The following is a 20,472-nucleotide window of genomic DNA, read 5'->3' as shown; positions in this document are numbered from 1 at the left end:
AAGGTTGCGGAGCACGCGATACGTAACAAGATCACTGAACATGTTGAAAATAAGGACTTCTTAAATACAACCTAATCGGCTTTAGACAGGCGTTGTCCACACATGACGCTATGCTTTTGCTTAAGAAAGTAATCTTTGATAACCCTACTCGCGACGTGAGAGGGCTCTTCGCACTGGACCTCTCCAAGGCGTTCGACAGGATCGCGCATAAACACACCCTGACGGAGATTTCCTCTCTTAACCTCGGTCAGCGTTTTCATGGCTACACCAACTCTTTCCTCGCGGATCACAAGGCACACCTCCGACTAAGCACGGTCTCGGGAGGACCCTACGAGCTAGGCACCTGCGGCACCCAGCAGGGATCGGTCCTCTACCCATTCTTATTCAATATAGCCATGCACAGGCTCTCCACTCGCCTCGCTGCAATACCGAACGTAAGTCACGACGTTTATGCGGACATCAAATCTGGGCGCCGGGAGGCTCGCTAGCCATGCTCGAACTCTCGTTACAAAACGCGTTGGAGGCTACAGAAGACTTTCTTTCAAACACGGGCCTTGAACTCTCCCTTGCTAAATCAGAGTTACTGTTATACCGACAGTCCGGACAAGGGGTCAGAAACCTTGCGCCTCTCGAAACTCTGCCGATAAAAATTTGAGCTAAGAATAGACATCCCATACCGAGGATGGATTCGGTCAAGATTCTAGGTCTCCTCATTGATGTCAAGGGCTGTAACTCGACGGCCCTCCACAGGCTCACTGGACAGACTAGTAATGTCCTAAGACTTGCAGCCTGCGTCTCAAATCGAAGAGGTGGTCTCAAAGAGGACAATCTGTTTAGAGCTTATCAGGCATTCTTCCTGAGCCATCTTATCTACATCGCACCGTACCTTAATGGGGTCAGGCGGAAAAGGTCAAACTCGACTTCGTAATCATAACCGGTCTCAAGCGCCTGCTCGACATTCCACAGTCCACGAGCACGGAGAAGCTGCTAGAGCTAGGAGTCAAGAACACCATTGATGAGCTAATAGAAGCTCACACAGCGACTCAAATAATGAGACTATCATCCACTAAGCCAGGGATAAAAATTTTAGAAGAAGCGGGTATCTAACCTAGGCATGAACCGGCGACCAAAGTTAGCTTGACCCGGGAAACAAGAACTCGCATCATGGTTGACCTCGCGTCCCGTGAAACATCCACCCAGTGCATAACGAGGGTAGAAGATTCGCGAGAGAAGATTCGCGGGGGCAACCTGGTTAATGCAGCCTCTGTCTATACGAAGTTTGCCCATGCGGCGGAGGAAGCGGCAATCGCTCTGGCTTTTCACAGCTCAAAAGTTTCCCCTATCGTCTTCTCGGACTCGCGCACGGCGGTTAGATCCTTCTAGTCCACCCTCGTGTCTGAACAGGCGAACAGTATTGTGAACAAAGCACTTCAAAGAACGCGGGATATCAGCGAAGGAGGATACTACATCTCGTGGTTCCCAGCCCGTCTAGATGGCTCAGTTAACCCGCTCGGATGTAATCCCAACAAGCAGGCATACCGGAGAGCGCGCGATTTCGCGTACCGCGCTGTCGCGGGTAGCCAGGCTTTGAACGAGGTTAACATCCACAAAGATCCATTATGTGCTTTGCACGAAATTGTTTCCCATTATCGACTGGGCAGAAGGACATTTCCACCCTCCCACCCCAAATTGAACAACCCTCAGGCTAGCACACTCAGACTTCTGCAAACCCGTTCGTATCCCACTCCTCGGTCCCTGACCACTCACAGTCATGCCCCACATGTGGTCATGACTCATGCTCTTTTGAACATACGCTCTGGCTGTGCCTAGCGGCGTCGACGCGTGGATGGAGGGGCTTTAGCTGTGCCCAGCCCTTAACGCCTCTCCACCCATCACGAAAGAACAATGGGAGGAGTCCCTCAAGAGCATCAATCTCCGCATTCAACTCCAAGCTGTCCCGAGCGCCTACGACATTGCGGCGGGACTTCGTCTCCCGGTCCCATCGTGGGCGGAGCTACCGACTTGATCTTGGGGCTCCTCAAGATCAAGTCGGTAGCTCCGCTCACGATGGGACCAAAACGACGATCTGACTATGAGGCGCACCGTAGTGGTGGACTCCGGATTAATTTTGACCAACTGGGGTTCGTTGACGTTCACCCAATGCATGATACACGGGCGTTATTCCATTTCGCCCCCCACCGAAATGAGGCAGTCACGGCTGGAGTTTGATCCTGCGCCCTCGAGCTCAGCAACGCAGCACCAAATCCACTACGCCACCATGGCGAGCCTTATATGACCTTCATATGCTTTATAAAACCAGAGCTCATCATCATCATCATCAGCCTGGTTACGCCCACTGCAGGGCAAAGGCCTCTCCCATATTTCTCCAACAACCCCGGTCATGTACTAATTGTGGCCATGCCGTCCCTGCAAACTTCTTAATCTCATCCGCCCACCTAACTTTCTGCCGCCCCCTGCTACGCTTCCCTTCCCTTGGAATCCAGTCCGTAACCCTTAATGACCATCGGTTATCTTCCCTCCTGATTACATGTCCTGCCCATGCCCATTTCTTTTTTCTTGATTTCAACTAAGATGTCATTAACTCGCGTTTGTTCCCTCACCCAATCTGCTCTTTTCTTATCCCTTAACGTTACACCTATCATTCTACTTTCCATAGCTCGTTGCGTCGTCCTCAATTTGAGTAGAACCCTTTTCGTAAGCCTCCAGGTTTCTGCCCCGTAGGTGAGTACTGGTAAGACACAGCTATTATACACTTTTATCTTGAGGGATAATGGCAACCTGCTGTTCATGATCTGAGAATGCCTGCCAAACGCACCCCAGCCCATTCTTATTCTTCTGATTATTTCCGTCTCATGATCCGGATCCGCCGTCACTACCTGCCCTAAGTAGATGTATTCCCTTACCACTTCCAGTGCCTCGCTACCTATTGTAAATTGCTGTTCTCTTCCGAGACTGTTAAACATTACTTTAGTTTTCTGCAGATTAATTTTTAGACCCACTCTTCTGCTTTGCCTCACCAGGTCATTGAGCATGCATTGCACTTGGTCCCCTGAGTTACTAAGCAAGGCAATATCATCAGCGAATCGCAAGTTACTAAGGTATTCCTCATTAACTTTTATCCCCAATTCTTCCCAATCCAGGTCTCTGAATACCTCCTGTAAACATGCTGTGAATAACATTGAAGAGGTCGTATCTCCCTGTCTGACGCCTTTCTTTATTGGGATTTTGTTGCTTTTTTTGTGGAGGACTACGGTGGCTGTGGAGCCGCTATAGATATCTTCCAGTATTTTAACATACGGCTCATCTACACCCTGGTTCCGTAATGCCTCCATGACTGCTGAGGTTACGACAGAATCAAACGCTTTCTCGTAATCAATGAATGAATAAGGGTTGATTATATTCCGCACATTTCGCTATCACCTGATTAATAGTGTGAATATGATCTATTGTTGAGTAACCTTTACGGAATCCTGCCTGGTCCTTTGCTTGACAGAAGTCTAAGGTGTTCCTGATCCTATTTGCGATTACCTTAGTAAATAGTTTGTAGGCAACGGACAGTAAGCTGATCGGTCTATAATTTTTCAAGTCTTTGGCGTCCCCTTTCTTATGGATTAGGATTATGTAGCGTTTTTCCAAGATTCCGGTACGCTCGACGTCATGAGGCATTGCGTATACAGGGTGGCCAGTTTCTCTAGAACAATCTGCCCACCATCCTTCAACAAATCTGCTGTTACCTGATCCTCCCCAGCTGCCTTCCCCCTTTGCATAGCTCCCAAGGCTTTCTTTACTTCTTCCGGCGTTACCTGTGGGATTTCGAATTCCTCTAGACTATTTTCTCTTCCATTATCGTCGTGGGTGCCACTGGTGCTGTATAAATCTCTACACACCAGAGCTATAGACACTGTATTAGCCCATAATTTAATATCATACGCGCAGAGGACTTCATACATAAAAAAAACATTCATTTAAGATTCAGTATTTAATGAGCACAGTGCCAGGAAATATGTTCCTCAAAAGGCGTGAGTGGTTGAGGTAAATGAAATTCATTCGCCACAAACTCTCAGGTGCCTGACCAAGTCATCCCCCAGAATAAGCGCCATCAAGAGCTCCAGAGGCGGAACCGCGCGATTCGCCGACAAAGCAGCCTTGTACGTCCCCAGACCAATTCCAGGGAGAGGTGTTGAAAGTGCTAGAGTGGCGTTACCTTGTTACAGTGGAAATTACCGATATTACCGATGCCAGTGTTTCAATGCGGAGAGAAAGAGACGAGTCTGAGAGAGGAGGATTTCCTCGTGCATGCGAGCACATCGATGAGTGGTTGTGCGCTCTGTGTTCTGTACGGTGGCGTTCAGGGCCGCTATTTTGTAGCGATGCCTTATGCGTTATTCTATGCTATTCTTATCATCCACCACACGCGGCCGCCTGATCGCTTTGATAATGTGGGCAGACCGTCGCTCTGACCAGTGGCCAAGCGCGAAAAGTCTGAAAAAGCATAGAATCGAAAAAGGCATCGCTACAAAATACCGGCCCAGGCAAAGCACTTGCCTCCGGCAGTGACTGCAAGGAAACAGCATGACGACTACCGCCCTACTGCATGTACAGCCAGTGCACTGATAGGCGCGCTTCTCTGGCTACTCCTGCGCGAGGCGGTACAACATTTGAAGAGACAACTCTTTTGCGCCTGCCTTAGCCGTGCCTTGAGATGGCGTCTCCTTCCTTTCCTTTCACTCTCTTACGTTTTCTACGCGTGCGTATACTGATATATTGGTATATCTGTGCGAGCATAGCAACTCTTCTAGACTTTCCTCGAGCACTAGCTTCAATATCGCAGTTTCAATATGTACCATATCTTTATATACTACAGCAATATAAAAAAGAGCCCCACCAAATTGGTTAGCTCAAACCCTGATTATCGATTATTGCCCGCGAGCTACATCAGTCCCTTTCGGTAATCCAGCCCCGTGGCGGATCAGCTTATAGCGATAAAGTATTATTTCGAAACTCTATTTCCTTACATTTCTCGGTAATATAGGTAGCTTATGAGAAGAAAAAATGATGTTAATTATTGCTAATTATTGAATTGAAATGACAAAGATTCAAAAGAACGAAAATTCAGAGACTGTGGAACCAGTATACTGATGCAAGGTACGACAGTGAAACGAGGCGCTCCCCCCTCATGTAACAACTGCCCCTAGCCGCACGTATGCGTGTACATCTGGTCCGGAAATCCAGCATCATTATGACCTGCACCACGCGTAGGCTTCTATAATGCGCCACATCGTAAGAACCATATTCTTTATACGGCTTATGCTTATATGTTGATCATTTTGCTGCGTAACCTTCTTTTTTTCTTCATTGTGAATAATTCAAGCACCTCCTCCTCATTTGCAATAAGTATTGTAAAGGTCAGTCTTCAGCTACTCATGCCTAATTAAGTCCTTTTGTGTGTCACCGAATGCATTCGTTGACGAAGTTTTCACGTAGCTCACTCAATTTGCGGACACCGTGATGGGCTTGCCTCTATTTAGGCAGTGATAAAATATTCCACATGCCGAAGAAGGATGCTAGGGAATGCAGCATTAACAGGAATAGCGACAGTGCAATCCCAAATTATGACCAAGCGTAGCCTGCAGGTCAATCAAATGTTAGGCAATCATTCTTGCAGGATTAAAATCAATTTCCGCGGTTTTGCGAGCCAAAACCACCCTCTGATCATGAGGCACGCCGCAGTGGAGAGCTCCGGATTAATTTGACCACCTGGTATCCTTTAACGTGCATCGAAATGTAAGTGCGCGAGCCTTTTTTGTACGTAATTTGCCCCCCATCGAAATGCGGCCGCCATGGCCGGGATCGAACCGCGCGACCTTGAGCTCAGCAGCGCGACTTCCGTAAGCACTGCACGGGCTACCGCAGTGGGTGCTCCCAGGATTTTCAATAAAATTGCATAATTGCTTGACCCTGAGAACAAGCATTTTTTTTTTTTCAGAACTCGCGCGCACTTTTGCAACTGGGTATTTATCGTAGCCGTATTTTCGGCACTGCTCACAGCAGCGTCCGGCTCCGCATGTATCTGTCTATTCGCTGTCAGTTTACTATTGTGTAGTCTGCGCTCCTTTCGTGAGTACAGGGCATCTGTGGTTCGCCGATTTCACCATCACACGCAATAGCTGGTTGTCCAATCAGAACGTCTTTTTTATACTTACCGAATGATCAACTCGATAGAGCAACGCGCTATGCCGATCTCAAGAGTGGTGGCCTGGAGCCGCTTGATTGCGCCAATGCCACTCGCCGATCGCGCGAGAGGAAAGTTTTCTGTTTAAGTAGAGAGTAACCACTGAACGGCTGATAAGTGGTGGTTAAGTCCACCTGCCACGAAATATTTAAAAGAAGCCTTGTGGGCGCAGCTCAAGAAAATCATCCTTGTTACAAGCAAACCACCGACAAACTGAGCGCCACCGTTAATAATACGTGTCGGCGTTGGCCAAGTGCGTGCCTTACCCACTCAGTCAAAAGGCGGTTGCGCCACCGCATACGCTTCCCGCTGCGCCATCCTGCTCTGCAGCCGTATGTCAAGTTCTGACTGGGTGACAGCATACTCAACACTCATCATTGCGTAATTCAGTTCTAGCAGGCCCCCCATTATCGATGTCCTCTCGCAGAAATTCCTCGGTAACGTAGTACGAAGCTGCCCAACCGTCATCCGCTGTTGTCCTCAACATTGCGAGTACCAGTTTCGTTCATTTTTTATCCGCATGGATTGCCATGCCACCTAAGCTTTAAGATGAAATTAAATGTAAGCATGTTTCATTGCTGGCGACATTTAGGTTGCGGTGTCCGCATAAGCAGACCACTTTAGGAGTGCTGACGTGGCGGTTGGAGTTAGCAACTATTGGAGTTAGTAACTCTCGTTGAACTTCGCAACTTCTTCAGAAGCGTCTAGAGAATACCGATATCGCGCAAAGCGACTGCAAAGCTCTGGTACAAGAACAACCTGGCTTCAGCATAGATAACGAAGCCTGGTTATCAATAAATTCAGAGCTCACTTATCATCGCAATAGAGCTTGTATGTGGTCTCAAACGAATTAATGGCTCTGCGGGGCGCTCTAGAACGACTATTCGAAGATGTTGTAAACAACGAGTACGCACACAAGTGCTTAAATTCATAGGCTTCCGGGAAGCCCGATCCCCCCCCCCCCCCTACATTTTTTTTTTTCAGGAGGGGCTCACCCCTCCCCTCTCGGCAGGTCAACTGTAGCAATGCGGCACCTATTGGACCTGCCCTGGAAGTGGTCTTATTACCAGTAGTGCCTTTGCGTGGGGCAATTCTAACTTTACAATTTTCCTATTAATGATTTAATCCCGATTATGATGTGGCATTAGCAAAAACAGGAAAATATATATTGTCGTGCTGCTGCACGCGTTTCTCCAAGGCACTGCACATGAGGGCCACCACCCTTCTTCGACTAAGATTCTTTGCACAGCACAGATTCTTTGCATGTTTCATGAGTCATCTGAACGTTAAGATACATGCTCGTGAATTAGTGAAAGTTCACCTGGATTTCTCTAGATTACCAGTTAATTTTCATTCGTTTAGTTGTGCACTATGAGTGCTGTGTTATACCTAAGAAGCGTGCATTTTGTCCACCTTTATAGGTAAGTAGGCGTGAAACCATAATATATATTGTTGAAGTGCCTGAGGTTGTCCATGAAGCAAGGCAACGAATCATCTGTATTGCAGCTAGATTTCTTTGCTTTGAGTTCGCATATATTTACCCTTTTAACTCCTGAGTTTGAAAAAGAATGAACCATTTCCAAAATGTCATTTTTTTTGTAAGAGCTTGACTGAATCGGCACATTAAATAAATACCCAAATACACTCAGTGTAATATATTTATTTGCAGAACACCCATAAAATATTGTCACGTGGTGGTGACGTTGAAGAACACAGTAGGAATACTGTGAACGACAAAAGTATATTTTATTGGGTGAACCTGTGCCCACAAAACAGGCTACAATTATAGCACAACGATAGCGGCGAACACGGTCGGTGATCGTCGAAAACCTGATCAGCGGGTCAAGCGCGTCGGCTTTTATACAACAGTCGTCGAATGTTTCCAGAGTAATCGCTGGGACCCGCGTGCCTTCCACAAAGTGCCGCACTGTTCGCTTACCGCACACACCCGATCAGATTACACAAGGTTCGGTCACAGACAGCGGAAGTGAAGCGTGTCGCCCGATAAAGACAAACAAGTACACATGTCCATATTGTTGACTTCCAGAGAAAGCTCACTACGTTCTGCCTGAAGTTGGCTTCTTCAGTGCCAATAAGGTATTTGTCCTACATAGTTATATTCTTAACTGAAATATATATATGCAGTTGTATATCAGTTAAGCGGTGAATCACAGGATCCGGCAGTGAAACAGGTCAAGCAATAGAAACATATAGAAAAAATGCTTCGTATATATTTATTTATTTATTTATTCAAAAGAACCTTACAGGCCCTATGGAAGGGCATAAAGTAAGGGGGGCACATTAAATAGTAAAAGGTATAAAAAGTACAAATTTCTAATAGGAACGAAGCTTTAAAAAGATTACCATGTTACACAATATTGAAGGCACTAGGAATACAAAGCAATATCTGAAGGCACACGAACACTTGTTACTGTTAACAGAGCAAAGGAATACCGTTTATGAAAATGATACACAACATGGCAAAAATGCACGATAACATACACTAGATTGGTCACTCGTGAACGGTATTAAATGGGAAAAGCATGAGTAACTGAGAGCGGAACGTGTCGGGATTAGATATGGAGGCTATGGTATCAGGGAGGTCATTCCAGAGACGGATGGCACGTGGTAGTGCTGATGAATTAAATGCATTTGTTTTACCGTATATGCGCATGAAACTGAACTGATTATGTAATCTGCGTGAAAAAGAGTGCGGTATTTGTAGTTGCAACCGGGTTCGTTTATTAGTGTAAATATATTTGTGAAATAAGCACAGAAGAGCGATGTTACGGCGGATATCTAATGGCGGCAACAGTAAGTCTAGTTTAATTTGTGTAATGCTCGAGTTTATGCTGTAGTTACGCGATATGAACCGGGCTGCTCTGTTTTGTATGCTTTCCGTCATATTTATTAGGTAATTTTGATGAGGGGACCAAATTGGGGAGGCGAATTCTAACTGTGGCAAAATGAATGTTTGGAAAGCGAGTTTTCGAATGTTTGGCGGGGCATTTCGCAGATTGCGTCGTATATAGCCCAGAGAACGTGATGCTTTGGCGCATGTTGAAGTGATGTGTGGGGCCCATGAAAGATTCTCTGTAAGAACAACACCAAGGTACTTATATGATGAAGTGTGAGAAAGCATAGTGTTATTAAGATGATACGAATATTTAGAATTTACACATTTTCGGCTGAAGCACACCACCTCGCACTTTGTAAAGTTTAGTGTCATGAGCCATTTGTTACACCAGTTAGCGATAAGGTTAAGATCTGCTTGAAGTTTCAAGTGATCGTCAGTCGTGTGAATAGGACGGTAGATTATACAGTCATCGGCAAAAAGGCGCATGCAGGAAGTAATCTGGGTGGGTAAGTCGTTAATGTAGATTAAGAAGGGTAAGGGGCCGAGGACGCTGCCTTGTGGCACACCAGAGCTAACAAGAGAAGGCGGGGAAGAGAAATTGTTAACAACAGTAAACTGTTCTCGAAAAGAAAGAAAATTACGAATCCAGGATAATGTTAAAGAGTCAAGTCGTAAGGCAGATAATTTAGAAATTAGGCGACAGTGGGGCACTCGGTCAAAAGCTTTAGAAAAGTCAAGAAAGATACAGTCAGTTTGAAGGTTGCAGTCCATGTTAAAGTGCAAGTCAGTCGTTAGTTCGAACAATTGCGTCTCACAAGAAAATCCCTTCCTAAAACCATGCTGATTAGAGAAAAAGAAATTGTGAGCTTCTAGGTGGCTATACACGTGGGAAGTGATTATGTGCTCGAGCATTTTGCAACATATGCAGGTTAAAGATATGGGCCGATAGTTGTCAGGTGTATGAACATCTCCAGATTTGTGAATTGGTATTATTTTTCCTATTAACCAATCGGTGGGTAACTTTCCAGATGCTAGGGATTGTTGAAAAATATGGCATAAGATCTTGCTTGAGGTAGTGATGGTGTTCTTTAAAATCTTAGAATTAATGTTGTCAATACCGGCGGAAGTAGATATCTTGAGGTTACTAATGAGTAATTTAACGCCTTCAACTGTGATATCGATTGGTTCCATGTATGCGGCATCAAGTTCAGGAAAAGTTGGAACATTGGAAACGTCCTCCTGAGTGAAAACAGATGAAAAAAACGTGTTGAATACGGTGGGGCAATCGGCGCTAGAAATAGGTATGTTTTCTGTTCCGAGCAAATTTATGGTGTTAGTATCTCTTGTCGGAGATATGGTTTGCCAAAATTTTTTAGGATTGGAAGTTAGCAGCGATGGTAGGTCTTGAGAGTAATATTTATCTTTGGCGGAAGATATCGCTGAGCAGTAATTGTTTAAAATGTCTTTGTATGCCTGCCAAGCCTCAGCAGTGCGTACGCGTTTAGCCCTGTTATAAGAACGCTTCTTTCTATTCTTTAGCTTGCGAAGAGACTTGTTGAACCAAGGGCTGGATTTGTCGTTAGTTATGGAGATTATCGGGACGTAACGGTCTACTAATGCCGTTAATTTGTCCCTGAAGAGCACCCAGTTGTCGTTTACGGATCGACAATGAAATGAAGGTAGTAGCACTTGGCAAAAGAATTCTTCTAGTTGGGAGTTAATCTCATCGTAATTTGCTCTGTTATAATCGCGAATTTGTTTAGTTGTTGTGCCAGACACGGGCTTCGGGATGCTAACAGCTAGTTGGATGAGGTTATGATCACTAAAGCCGCTCATATTTGAAATGGAAGTAATAGTGTCAGGGGCGTTTGTGAAAACCAAGTCCAGGATATTGGAAGAGCGTGTAGGGGCCTTCACTATTTGGAACAGGTTAAAATCTAACGTTAGATTGATTAGTTCCAGAGACGCGTGACATGAAGATGACATATGTTCCCAGTCGATAAGCGGAAAATTGAAATCACCAAGAAGATAAACGTGGTTGGATGGACACAGCTGGAGCGCTTTAGTGACACTGTCCCGCAAGTCATTGGAAAAGGAATGGTTGCAATCTGGGGCCCGGTAACAGGCGCCAATAAGTACAGCACTGGAGGACACATAAAAAGCAGCCCACACAATCTCGAGAGATGACCCTGAATCGATAAAATATGAATGAAGGGCTTTCTTAATGGCGATAAGTACACCCCCACCGCGCCTATTGATGCGGTCGTTTCTATAAATTTTGTAAAGATTATTTGTTGGCAGGATCTCATTGTCGTTGATATCTGGATTCAACCATGTCTCAGTTAGTACTATTATGTCACAGGCACTATCGTCTAAAAAACCACAAAGTGTATCGCGTTTAGGTAGCAAACTTCGGACGTTAGTGTAGGCCACTGAGAGCGAGAGAGCGGCTTGCGGCAAGAAAGGCAGCTGATCATTTGGCGAGCTTGGGCTTGTGTCTAGCTATCTGGCAGATTGTATTACTGAGTCACTAGCGGTGTCGTAGACATATACTTGTTTGTCTATATATAGCTTATCGAGCACCAACTTAAAAGGCTTTTCAAGTGGCCTAGCAAAATCTACCAGCTTTCTTCTAGCAACACGTGTTGATGGCGCGAAGTCTTCACCATTTGAAAATGTTGTCCCCCTAAGTTTACGTTCTGCGGACAGGATACTTTGCTTGTCCTTAAATGAACACAGTTTTGCGATTATGGGCCGTTTTTTTTTTCAGTAGAATATTTTCCTAGGCGATGAACCCTCTCGTACTGCATACTGGTTGTGGGAAGTTCGAGTTTTTCTTCGCAAAACTTCTTAATCTTTTCTTCAGACGTGGCCCAATCTTCTTTATATATATATATATATACCCGGACCCCGGCCGAAACGTCAATAAACCGCATCATACGCGCGTCTACTTCACTGTGTATATATATATATATATATATATATATATATATATATATATATATATATATATATATATATATATATATATATATATATATATATATGTGTGTGTGTGCGTGTGTGTGTGTGTGTGTGTGTGTGTGTGTGTGTGTGTGTGTGTGTGTGTGTGTGTGTGTGTGTGTGTGTGTGTGTGTGTGGAGGACATCGCGGCACTATAGTCGCCGCCCTATGAGGGCGCCCCCTCCTATGCAGGGAGACTTTAAGCCCTGACGCACACGATGACTATAATAATGCAATCGTAGCACCCAGATAAGCGTGAACGACAATCCCATGTGCACCTTCGAAATAGTTCATTTCTGTATGTGCTTGGTAGGACTATGTCTGCATTTGTCTGCACGTGTGCGCTTGTTTATGCTTGTATATTTCATGAATGCGTACCTGCGTTCATGCGTGCGGCGAAATATTCTGAAAGCAGAGACATATTTGCGTGTGCACCAGGAAACGTTATATGTCACCAGTTTATGGCGCATAACCGAGCCTGTTTCGCGAAGGCCTCTCAGCGATGCAGCTTACATGTTTTGCCTAGGCTACAGCGCTCAGTCACTCCGCAGTCACTCCCCTCAAGCGTGTTTGTATTAAAAACGCACGGCTTCGCCCGCGTACTGCATGCCTGGCGGAAAAGCTAGCATAAGGGTTTCTCTGCACTTCAATTTTTAAATACTTCAGTGTTTTCGTCTAGGGTAATCATTTTCACTGTGTCCGGTTGTGGACGCGTAACCGATCAATCAGAGCTTCTGTGGCATGCTAGCCGCTCATGCGAGCGTTAAGCGTTGTGCTTTGGTTATGTAGGCTGAAATTAAGGAGTGGTTAAGTATTACGACAGTAATTTGTAGGGCTAGCTGGGTTAGTTGGTTTGACATTATATCCAGCAAACGGGAGCTCAGACGTGTTGAGGAAGAAAGGGGACCAAGACAGGAAAGGTGCTCACTTGCAACAGCGTTTATCTTGAGAAACAGGCCACCAGGTACATTATTGCTTATGCAATAACGCTCCTAAGTTCTTTTGGAATGGTTTCTTTCGAGCCATGTGCACTTCCCGATGAAGCTGTAACCCACACTAGTTTGCCATTTTCTATGTAGTGATGTCTGCTCGTGTGTCAGGAGATCTTTTTAAATTTTAGTTTTTGTTCAGAATATTATATGTCAACGCATGCGCAATAACGTCCCTGTCTCTCACAATAAACTCAGCTGCAAGCGAGCGTCTTTCCTGCCTTGATCTCCGTTCTCTTCACAACTCTTGCTGCACTCCCCCTTTGCAGGATATAAGTTAAGTAGTTTCCAGGTATACTCATTCCACAATGGGTGAAAGCCTGCCAAAGGAGGGTAGCACGAGGGAAGAAAGGAAAGACAAGTAAGTTGAATGTGTGCACATAGACCATTAAATACGCGAAAACTACAACCGGTCACACGAAACTGCGAGATAGTTTGATAACCATGACGAGTCTCACAGGAAGGCCTTTTTTTCGATAGGGCGTAAACATGTTGTTATAACGACAATAGGTCACTTTACTAACTGTACTACCCTTGCCCCTCTTGCGTAGGCAGGTTTTATTAATTCGTCTTGTCAGGCTTCCCTGTTTTTTGCATTCGGTGATGCACAACAACTTTTCACAAACGTTATAAACGATTGCAACGTGCAAATAAAGCAATGTAGAATATTCTTAGAACAGTAGCATGCATGTTAAGGTGCCTCTACCAGAGAGGTGCAAGTTTATAAGTTCTACGCATAATTAATTTCAAATGATGTCCAAATGATTCAAATGAGCCCAACACATTTGAAATGTGTCGGGCTGCTGAGCACGAGGTCACGGGATTGAATCCCGGCCACGGCGGCCGCATTTCGATGGGGGCGAAATGCAAAAAGCAACCGTGTACTTAGATTCAGGTGCACGTTAAAGAACCCCAGGTGGTCGAAATTTCCGTAGTCCTCCGCTACGGCGTGCCTCATAATCAGAAAGTGGTTTTGGCACGTAAAACCCCACAATTAAAAAAGGGGGTATTCCGTTCCCTCGCAATGGAATATCAGTTCACCGTTCACGAGCATTACGAAATGTTCCGCGGACGGTCATTTGATCACGTGTGTTCGCCCCTACGCAGCGAGTAAGACGGCATCACTCCAAGTATTGTGATGCTCCAAGACACTGCGTGAGTCACACAAAGAGAATAACAGCACAAATAAGAAAACTACAGCCGGCAGAATTACCGCTAGCGCAATCGCGCATAGGAAAACATTGAGCAACAGGAAGAGATACTCCCAACACGGACAGTTCAGCTCGCGGTAAAAAAGAACAGCGCGCGTCTTATCCAATCCTCATGAGTCACCTATCTCCAAGTTCGCGCACGTATGCCGACTTAGCCACGTAATGCCATTATGCACCGCGCGGCAACCACACCACGCAAGGGTCGTAGGTATGCGTACGACATCGCAGTCGGTCGAAGGGGTCAAGTTTCCGCGTTTCCCGCGGGTTTGTTTACAAACGAGGACTCACCCTCGAGCGACTACCGAGCCTCGACCGTGCATGGCACGACCGCTCTATTAGCCAAGCTCGCTCTATAGGAGCCGTGGGTTTTTCATCTGAGGCCACATGGAAGGCCAGGCATGCGTACGCGTGCTCCGGCCGCATGGTCAACACACGGAGCTCAGGAGTCAACGCCAACGTCGCGTAATTGACTCCGCCCCGCCAGAGCGCACGAAGCCGGGTCTCGATAGGCGACAGCACGGTTCTGTTTTCTGGATGAGCGACCTTTAGGCCTCCTCTGCGTTCGAGGAAGGAAGTGACCCTGATGGCAGCTGAGGACGCGCGAAAGGACGGGCGCGGGTCAGCTTGAGAAATCTTGCTTAATAATCGTGGCGCGAAAGTATGCGCAAATCTGTGACGACATATCCTCCCGCGCTGTACGTCACCCAAGGTCACAGGGCGGGCGCGGCTGCAAATTTCAGAGATTGAGCGAGCCCCTCCGCACCTTGCGCTCAGCGCCGCGGCCGTGTTTGCCGCAGATCCACTGTCAAAACTACATAACTCTACCTCGCCTCCCCGAAGGCCGGAGAAAAAGAGTACCGGGTGCAGCTCCTCTTTTCCTACGAAAAACCCCGAATTCAATTAGTGTATGCAGCCCCATCTGTCAGGAAACCCAGACGGCCGAGCATATATACGAGAGATTCCTCGCGTACACCCGCACAGCGATGAATGCAGAGGCAATGCAGTGGTTTGACGATATAATGACGTAACTTGAGCTGCGTATGCAGACTGAAGAAGCGGCAGATGCACTTTTTTCCGCACGCAAGAGACTGTTCATAAAGTATTTGTCAAGCACCTTTTCGTGCTCCCTCATTACCGACGTTCTGGTAGGTTCAGAGGCGATTTCTGGTGCAGAACGTGCAGCGCATGGACAGTGCTCACGCTGCCACGTTTAACCGCACTGTGTCATTTAACAGTGACTGATATTACAGGACTCTTCAGCAGCATTTGTAGCAGTTTGCCATCATCGTTGGTCAGCGTCAGTTCCAGGCACTGTAGTAGCTTCTGTCAGTAAAAGTCGTCGAGTTTTCATGATGACAGAAAAAATTAAAGAAACGTTTAAATATGAAGACGACAAAAATAAAAATAAAACAAAGAACAGTAAAATAAAATTTAAAGAAAAGTTTGGATCGCGCTCAAGGATATAGCTCGCAGAAAGCTCAAGCAGGCGAATTGTACCTCACAACAAATACAAATTATGCAGCAAGCAATGGCAGTTGCAAAAACCGAGGTTAAATAAAAATTATATTGAAGCACAGGTCACTGTCAGTTCACTTTCAGTTCAAGTAAGCAACATTGCATCAAAGGAGCATGCACGTAAACACAATGCACGCAGAACATACGCAGCGCGCATCGCTCTGTAATAATTCGCAGCAATTGTCAGAGTAGATCATATTGAAATACTGACCTCACAAGACGTCGCACTATGTAACAGGGTTACGGATGCACTATTACAATTAGAAGGACAACAAACCTGCACAAGCGATTTTAGCACTCGCTAGTTTTGATTGTTATCTTGAGCTTTCAATTAACAGCTAGGTCACGATATTGTAGCGATTCCTTTTCCGGTCCTCTTCTTTCTCGCACTTTTCGCGTTTCATCAGTGGTTAGAGCGACGCTCCACCTGCGTTATCGATGAAATCAGTCGGTACTGAATGGTGAACGATAAGGGTATAGAATCGAGCGGAAGGCATGGCTACGCCATCACGGCCTTGTGATCATGGGCATAGGAAATTCGACGTACTGCGGCGCAAAATATAAAACCAGGGACAAAAGAAGGCGAAAGAAAAAAAAAACGCCGTTCCTTGGCGTTCTTTTCAGTCTCCTCCTTTCTTGACGGGTTTTATACTTTTCGCCACAGTACCTCAGATTTCCTATGCTCCAACTCGCCCAACATAGTACTGTGCATGGTCTGTCTCTCTCCAAGAAGCAAACCGCATTTTTTTACAGCGAAGCTGTTTATGGCTAGGCTTCCGTGAGTTTTATATATATATATATATATATATATATATATATATATATATATATATATATATATATATATATATATATATATATATATATATATATATATATATATATATATATATATATATATATATATATATATATATATATATATATATATATAAAATACACGGAACAAACAGTTCTGTAGGTCCGGTGCATAGGTAGTTGAAGAAACGGAGCACACTTCCGAAAATTGCATTTTTAATGGTTTAACGTTTAGGCCGTGGCACGGCCGAAACGTTAAACCATTAAAAATGCAATTTTTTGAAGTTGGAGTTGGAGTTGGAGTTTATTTCACCACAGTGTTTCAATGTTTACATATTCATACACGAGGCAAAGATACAATGTGTGGTGCGGAATGCGGGAAAAAAGCTGCGACATAAACGCAGCTTGAGTGGCCGCACATCCCAGCAATACAAGGCAGAAAAGTGACAGCATTCATAGTCATGAAAACAAGTAAATAGGCACATAAATACATAGTGAAATTGGTACAATAAGGAATATAATTATACAAAAACGAAAAACGTAAGTGTGCTCCGTTTCTTCAACTATATATATATATATATATATATATATGCCTAATGTGCTCGCGCACACCTTGAGGAAGGAATTGTTTGAAGGCGCTAACGGCATGCTGTTGCCGTTCTGTTGTCGACCACGGCCCCGATGTTTGCGGAGTGAGGCGCCGCAATGTGAGCTCTTCCTGCGCGCAGGTGATGCAGGGCGGGTGTGCGGTGCCGCCGACGAAGCCCAAAGGCCGCCCCAAGAAGAACTCTATCCCGTCCCTCGCCCAGTGCCAGCAGGCGCAGCGGCAGCTCGCCATGGCCGCCGCCTCTGCACGGCAGCCAGCCACGGACAGCATGGCTTCCTTCGAGACACGCAACGGCTATAGTAGATGAAACAGCCACGACATGTAGAGCAGTGGTTACTCTCAATCACATATACGTGACGGAGGCCATTCTTTCCTAATGCGCAGAAACATTCACAGTAATATAAGCACCAAATTCGGAGTTGAATGACGATGAACGTGTTATGTTAGATACTTTCAGGATTACGTTCTAGGTGGCATATATTGCTCTTCTAGTCGACGATCAGTGAGAAAAGTGACGCTGCGTACCGTAGACGATGGTTCTCACTTCGGGTTTGACTGAATGCAGTCGCAATGTCACTTTATATTCAAACATCTTTACTGTATCATATTTCATGTGGCGCATTGTGAAGCTCGTCTCCTCGCAGGCAATGGTCTGATCCCCACAGCCGTCAAACGGGCCATCCTGTCACCCTCATGGCACCACCGTCCGTAATGAGCCAGCGTTTCCTCGCCGTTCCTGATGGAAAGATGGGACGCCGGCGACGTTAAGGGCACCTGTCAACGTCGTCTGCGTGCCATTTTCGGGGAGAAACCGGTGATGACACGTTTTCTCATGATGAACGTCGGTGCCATGACGGTGACGGATGGGACGTTTGACGGCTGTGCGAATCAGACCAAAATCATGCCTAAATCATCGCAATTGAGTAACCAGGCGCCTTTGACTGTTGATATAGACAAGGCTCATCAATGGCGTCAAAGAGCGAATGACCCTAGCCTTTTTTTTTAATTCTGTCAAAAAGCGCGGGAATCCGTCGACCACAGCTTGGTGCAGAGGAAGCTTGGGGAATATCACGCGAGACGCGGACTGACAGTCGTGTAACAATGAGGTTTGGAGTGGGAATTTCGACCGATAACCTTTCACAGTAACACTTCTGATGTTCTAACCAGCTGGTTAACTTTGTGTAAGCAAACTAGAAGAGAAAAAAGAAAAAGGCCGAACTTCGCTACCTCGCCGAATCGCAATCGAATTTACAATTAATCCAATTTCCCGTCAGCAATCGGCAACAGAAGTGATGCCGAAAGTGTTCGACTTTCTACAATGCTCGTACAGACTATTAGAATTTATGAGACGCGGGCGCTGAAAAACAATTATTTTGTCGCAAGCTCGGAGTGAATTTCGGCCTACTGAGGTTCGCGGGTGAGCAGGGATCGCTGATGCGAGTGCAGACATTAAGCCTCGATAGGCCTTCTGCATCTTATTCTAAGGGCAGCTTTCTGACCACACATTTTGCAAACGCGATGACGGAACAGGCGATTTATCGAACACGCATGCGACTTGCAAGATGACAACGCGTACACCTTATGTACACGCGGTTTCGCACTTCTTACATTGGTTCGGAAAATGTGTTGTGTAACGAAACAAACCTATATTGTACTTACGAAAGGGACTTTCAAGACAGTGTGCTCAGTACGATACATAAAACTTAATGCCTGGGCACCTCTGGTGGTCGGCAACCTTTTTCCGTGGAAGGGCACTCGTGTTAGAATTGGCGTGATGTACGAGAAACGTAGCTACACTGCGCGTGGTCCTCTACAGCAATATGGTCTTCCATGTTGCGCAACAATTAACAGAAACAGCGATGTGGAAGTTATAATCTACCGGCATAAACTAAAACGATAAGAATTCAGAATAAACTGCGTCGTCTCCAGCGCGACACTGGCAGGATTCAAGCTCGAGTGCTATGTATTGGTGCATTGAATGTCTAGAAACCCAATGCATAAATGCTGCATCACACTGTCGAGTGACAACACGTGCGAGGTGACGCCATGCACATTTTCGTGTTTAATTATTTATGAAAATAAATAAATTTGTGTGTTTATTTATAAATAAATTTATTTGCTTACGTTTACTTTTCTTTTTATTTCATCCTCTACTTCACACGACTAAACAGTAACGTGAAACGTACTGCAAGAGAATAAACGAGTTAGAGGGCAAAATAGACAAGACGTCTTCATGTGGGAAAAAAAAGTATGGTGGTGACGGAAGATAGTTGTGGGGTCAAGGCATCAGATGACGTAGACGATAGAGTGAATTGGCCTTCTACATGGCACAAACGATTCCGACAGCGTCATTGCAGCCAATGCGATTTTGGTGCTGACATGCTAAAGAAACTGAGGCCGTTTCCCTCTCTCCATTACGCCGTCTCTCACAGGCTCCGCGTTAGCTTGAGACTTCGCACGTCGTCAATAAATCAACTTCGATGCGGCGGTGCGACGAATTGTGCTGCCCGTTGATAAGTTCGTAGTGCTTCTGGGATTTGCTTGGGGAGGCACGTCAATGTGCTACGTTAGAGTTTTCGGTCCTTGAGGAATTATAATGTTCCAGACCCGTGAGGTCGGCAAGAGTGTCAGGGCATACTAAAAAAATTGAGTGCGAACCATCCGAGGATGATTTTCAAGGTCAAGCGAGAGCTCGCGGTAGACGTGCAAATATACGCAGCACGGGACACTTATATTGGTTAGCCCGGTTGGTTAATGCAACGAGACGCATGGATGCTGTGGCATTCCATGCCCTCCATGACCGGGAAACGTTACAAAGCACGTTAGAACTCTTGCAATGACAGTACACGTGCGCTAGTGCCGGCCCATGAAGGTCACCACCTTTGATTACACAGTCCCTGGGATCGGCCCAATTTAGCGATCAGACAGCCGTCCGCGCAAAGTCGGGGGAAGGGACACACAAAGCTTCGGTTTAAAGAATATTTTGACACGGAATATGGTTTTGCAGCAGTTTGAATAACTGATACAACTCCGTTCAAACCAGTTGCCATTAGAAAGGAAGGTTAAGTCGTAACTGCACACCAGATAATTCTATCAAATGTTTCTTTCTTATATTTAACGGACTTTAACAGGTTTGGCCGTTCTAGTAAGCCGATTGTCTATCTACGGTGTTGTTATATGGCCAGGTGGACATAACTTCAATGCCAGTGATAATAATCGCATAAAAATACAGAAAGAAG

General features: G+C 45.6%; 1 protein-coding gene across 1 annotated transcript in view; it reads left to right on the top strand.

The window, feature by feature from the left end:
• The window catches only part of LOC135910041 (homeobox protein Nkx-2.4-like), an 80,492-nt gene extending 62,676 nt beyond the window's left edge, over positions 1–17,816 (top strand). Inside the window, exon 3 of the mRNA XM_065441996.1 lies at positions 17,355–17,816. Coding sequence (XP_065298068.1) covers positions 17,355–17,540 — 186 coding nt within the window. The 3' untranslated portion in view covers positions 17,541–17,816. The remainder of the gene's footprint in view (positions 1–17,354) is intronic.
• Positions 17,817–20,472: the final 2,656 nt, after the last annotated feature.

This window comes from Dermacentor albipictus, chromosome 4, assembly GCF_038994185.2.
Source record: "Dermacentor albipictus isolate Rhodes 1998 colony chromosome 4, USDA_Dalb.pri_finalv2, whole genome shotgun sequence".
Lineage (NCBI taxonomy): Eukaryota > Metazoa > Arthropoda > Arachnida > Ixodida > Ixodidae > Dermacentor > Dermacentor albipictus.
This window is presented reverse-complemented; position numbering and strand designations above follow the sequence as displayed.